A 5440-nucleotide genomic window follows, 5' to 3' on the forward strand; every position below is an offset into this window, starting at 1 on the left:
TCTGGGGCCAATAGCCTACATTTTCTTTTGAGCTGGTTATGATTATATTGGATTTAAACATCTTACTGTTAGGCCTATATCAATTACATTCTTAGCCATTTAGCGTGACTGATACTATATAATGATGATAATAATAATAATAATAATAATAATAATAATAATAATAATAATAATAATAATAATAATAATAATAATAATAATTGTTATTATTGTATTGTTATTATTACAATAAAACATGAAACATTAATTTGTATCCCTCATTAAACGTTTCATGGTGTGCACTGAGGATCATTTTATTGTCTTTTCCCTCATAAGGCCTACTATTTGCTAGTGTTTAAACTGTCATTTGATCTAGAGAAAACACAAAAACGAAATGTATACATTTGATTTTCTCTATAATTTCATTTAGTTTATTAGACAAAATATACGATCTGGACAAATTCCGTCAACGCGCTATTTACAAATTTAAATCACTGTATTTACAGAAAAGAAGACACCAACACAAGAAAGACAAAATAAAATGCCTACCAAATGTCCCAGGGTAAAGTGGAGGGAGTAACATAGGCGCGATAATATACAACAACAGAGGAAATCCATCCACAGGATTTTACCAAATTACGCCATTCGCTCTGTACCGACTGAATGCTACGATGATTTAAGTTACTTTTCATTGTCCTTTTATGAGTGCGCAAAGTCTTTTCCGGGGCAAAATGTCTTGATCAAGCTGAGGACAGTGCAGTTAGAACTCGTTGCGTGGCTTCTTGCTGATTCCTGGAGCTGAAAAGCAGAGAAAATATGGGTAAGAATACAAAAGTATAGAATCGTATTTTTACATCATTAGCCCTATTCAATATTGCGATATCCGATATTTAGGTATAATCATACTACATTTCAATAACTTAAGTCAAACATCTACTCCTAAGGTTTTCATGTAATTCGTCCATGTGCTTAAATTGCATTTTATATGGACTATAAAGATAATATTAACCTATAACACTAATGAGTCCATGTCGATAAATAAATACATAAACACACACGCAAACAAAGCGTAATATTACTGCTTTTCGCAGCAGAGTGGTAAGGAAAGAAAGAGGGGCTTGTGTAAATTGTAGGCCCTAGCACTCGAGACGGGGGAAACTTTTATGCTAGAATGCTCCCATGGGCTCATTTTTTCCCAAGGGTCTTTAGGAAAAGCACATAGCCCAGACAGGTCCCGTTTTACTTGGTGACTTGATAAGTAGTCACCCTCCAGAGGGAAGGAATTAAGGGGGGCGGGCAGGATTCGAGACCCCATGTCACCCAGAGAAGCACAACTATTTTTTTTTTTATTATTCAGACCCATCTCTCATGCCTGTCCGCAAAGAAAAAAGTTCCAACCCTCTAGGAGTCGCTATAATATCAGCGAGGTATTTGTATACCGATTTATGTCTCACATCTCGAAGGTTTTGCATATATATACAGCGTGAAATAGTTTGACAAATAGGGAAGTACCACTACAGCTGACCGTTAGCCTATTGATAGCTTACCAGAAGGCCAAATAGTGTTGTCATAGATCTTGTTTAAAAAAACATTTAGTGACAACAATATTGTGACTAGAATGTCGGCTTAGATTTTATAATAATAATAATAAAAAAAATAAAAAGTGCACAATGAAGTTAATCAGGTTATAAGCTTTTGAACGTGTCTCACCTGTCATGAATTGGTCGAAACGAAGACTTCAGGGGCTGCGTTGGAGGGGAATCAGTTCTTAGAATGTTTTCACGGTCTAAAACAGAAACATTAAATTAATTTAAAAAAATGGAAACCTGAATATAAATCTTGATTCCACTGTATCACAAATGTATTTACCAGTAGTATTGTTATTGTTGTGTGTGTGTGTGTGTGTGTGTGTGTGTGTGTGTGTGTGTGTGTGTGTGTGTCTGTGTCTGTGTCTGTGTCTGTGTCTGTGTGTGTGTGTGTGTGTGTGTGTGTGTGTGTGTGTGTGTGTGTTGTTGTTGTTGTTGTTGCTGGTGTTGGTATGAGTGCATGTGTGAGTGGCTACAGAGAACATACTGTATAACTGTTTTGTTATGACCAAATACAATTGCAATGACTTTTGCTTACCTATGTGTTTCGGACTAAGTTCTTGAGAGGCTTTCTCGTTGCTCAGCGCTGCTACCGGCGACACCACCACAGATGTCGGCTGCTGCTGTGCCTGTAGGTGGTGATTATGGTGATGTTGATTTACTCCTAGAAACGACCTCACGTTCAGCAGGGAATTTTGGCCTAAGAAAGCACCATTTGTCCAGTTGTGGAACTTTCCAATCTGGCACGTGTACAGTCCATGGCTGGGAAGAAAAGCTGGGTGCTGAATCTGGGGCGAAGTGTGACTGGCAGGACCAGAGGGTGACGTGGGTTTCTGTGAGATATCGGGACTGGTAGCAGTCTCTGCTAAGGACCATATCTTAGGCTTATTGTTCACAGGGAGTTGAAAACTTCCTTGTCTGTCAGGGGACAATACTCTGGTGTTGTTGCCATCAGATGCTTCCTTCCCCACAGAAATAGTGTTCTTTGATTTTTTGAACGCCTCGTGCGCTTGTAGAGCAAATGCACGTCTTTTCTCCATACTGTCCAGCTCCCCACGATCTCTGCCCTCGGATTTCTCATCATCCTCCTCATTGCTTTGATCTCCGTCATTGTCGTCAATCTTGTCGATGTCTATGCTCTCCAAATCAATTTCCTCCTCATCTTCATTCTTCTCCGCATCTCCTTCATTATCACTGCCAAAAATGTTGCCATCTTCATCCTCTTTACTCCTTGCCCCCCATGTCACCTTGTTCTCCTTCTTGAGTCTTCTCCTCGCATTTGCAAACCATGTGGAGACCTGGGTGAGGGTCATTTTTGTGATGATGGCCAGCATGATCTTCTCTCCTTTGGTGGGATATGGGTTTTTCCTATGCTCATTGAGCCAGGCCTTCAGTGTGCTGGTACTCTCCCTTGTGGCATTTTTAGGCCTGGCAGGGTCTCCATACTGGAATTGGCCATATGGGTAAAAGGCTTGTGACGTATGAGCAGCAAAGCTGGCAGGATGAACACCAGGACTGTCTTTCAGGTCATACTGGGAACCCTAAAGAGATTAAAAGAGGAGGGAATGGGTTAATATGAGGTAATTGAACGATGTGTTTATGTGCGTAAATATTGCTTTTTTTTAAAATTCAAAAATGTTTTAATCTGTCAATATCACTGCATGAAAGCCGACACTAATACTTTTTTAGGTTTGGATATGCTAATGTTTTTAACGTTCAGCTAGGCCATTCTTGTAAATGCTCGCACCTACCACGACGAATATATTCAGAACCAAAGGCCTGAGATGGCAACTTATTTTGTTTGTTGGTGGGGGGGGGGGGGTACTTTTTTCCATTAAGTTACGAAAGGCCGCGGGTTACTGCAGCAAACCAATAGGCCTAATGACCACATCTATTTTCATATTATGGTAGACCGAAGTAAAGTTTAAACTAGGCCTAGGTAAACAATAGTTCTACTGCATGCTACTGTAGTGCCGATATTGGTTGTTGTTCAGGAAGTGTTTTTTATATTACGTTTACCCATATTGTGTTGAGTGAACCAATTGGCCTATATGAATTATTGAGTAAAGGCTATTTTGAGTGACAGTAAGATATGGCGTTAGTGGATAACTAGATTATTATTTTCAGACGTAAAGGTGTCAACTTAAATGCATCTCAGTTGTTTGTAGGCATATACGATGCATAAGGGTATATTTCTTAAAACACAGTTACACAAACAATAGGCTAACTAGTCCTAAACGTATGCTTATTTGCAGCACGTATAACCTATTTTCAAACATCAATAAGTTGTGTTAACTTAAAACTATTATTTTAGCATATATTAGGCATAAAACCTACAGCTGTCGTATATCCAAGTTACTTTATTCAACATCATCAAATAACATTCAAACATTTTTACAAGAAAAACGAAACTATTTTAAAATCTCATCGCAGGCCTATGCTTTGAGTAAAAAATGTCTACATTTGTTTATATAACAATAAACCATTGTATTCGAAGACTTCGTTATTGGTACCTGCCAGATAAAATCGTAGGCCTCTTTTGTCGTTTCGATCCAACAAAATTATTGTCTAATTGTTGTGATATTTCGGCACTAGGTGGTCAGTCCCACAATATTAATACAATCGTATAAGGCAGGGTACATTACACGCTTCTTAGGAAATAAATAATACCACAATCGAAACTTCCGACCACAGTCTATTTTGTCATGTGATACACATACACATATCGCAATACTTAAGTTAAACCACAAGTCTTATGCTAATACAACTGAAATAAACTATTTATTCCAAATCCACGACACATTTTTAAATAACTTAATCTTAGGCTACTCTAACTATAGGCGTGCACCCAACAGTATGAGGATACATTGTCCTTGTAGCTACAACATTATTGCAAAACTTTCGGGGAGCGCTACCTTGAGAGCGAACCCAAACTGCATTTGTTTCGTGAGCTTAATTCATGAGAAATTGTCTAACGAAACACGACATATAGCAAGCAAAAATCTATCTATAATACAATATCGTCAAAATTAAATAGAAGCAACAAAACAACACTTACCATTTGAGAGAAAAGAGCCAAGTCAGCGCTGGTATAAGGCAAGAATGCGCTGTAGTTGTGGGCATACGGGTTTGCATACATGCCTAATACCGATGTGACTGCTGCAGCTGCGGCGGACGGGTTTCCACCTATTTCGGTGCTTCCTCCCCGGGTTGAGGGAGTCAAGACCCCCGGCCGTTCACCCCCGTACATCGCTTGGGAGGCACTTAAGTATTGAGGGTAGCCCAACTGGGGAAAAGACATCTCCTCCGCCAAGTCGTATACCAAAACAGAGCGTAAAGGAGACCGAAGAATGAAGAATTCAAAGTGAAAGTGCTCAAGCACAGAAGCACTAGGTAAGAATGGTTCTGCTCTTCTTAAATCTCAGCTTCTCTCTTTTGCTGCAAGTCCGTTGGATGTGATCAGATCAACAATTGAGCTCCAACTGATGTGTCTGCCCCTAGGTCTTGGGCTGATCTCTCAGATACAATTTGAAGTTGATGCTTTGATTGGCATCCCACTTGAGCTGCAAGCTCCTCCTCGTTGGAGCATGTGGCTAGAGCATTGGCTGGGGCCACTCTCTCAGTGTTTGGAGTATTGTATGTTAAATGTTTAGCATTAGAGTCCATTCACTGAAGCTTTGATTGTTGTATGACAACCTGTCTACACGATTTTACAGCTGTCCAACATTGGGGAAATATACCTGAAAGAACATGGAACTTACTTTGAATAGATTTAAATTGTAATGAACAGGAGAAAACTCTAGGAAATGTTGTAGGTCAGACAGAAGGCAATAGATACGGTTGGTAATTTTTTTTTTAGAAATGATTGGTGTCTA

The 5440-nt window shown here is 39.3% G+C and overlaps 1 protein-coding gene across 1 annotated transcript; it reads right to left on the reverse strand.

Annotated features, from left to right (window-relative positions):
- Positions 1 to 719: 719 nt before the first annotated feature.
- On the reverse strand, positions 720 to 4866 carry irx1a (iroquois homeobox 1a; the record flags this gene model as incomplete). The annotated part of the gene is made up of 4 exons (XM_083678325.1): positions 720 to 777; positions 1690 to 1765; positions 2104 to 3106; positions 4624 to 4866. 4 exons carry the CDS (start codon positions 4864 to 4866, stop codon positions 720 to 722), a joined length of 1380 nt encoding a protein of 459 aa, XP_083534451.1.
- Between the last annotated feature and the right edge of the window lie 574 nt (positions 4867 to 5440).

This window comes from Argentina silus (assembly GCF_951799395.1).
Source record: "Argentina silus genome assembly, chromosome: 10".
NCBI classification, from domain to species: Eukaryota; Metazoa; Chordata; class Actinopteri; order Argentiniformes; family Argentinidae; genus Argentina; species Argentina silus.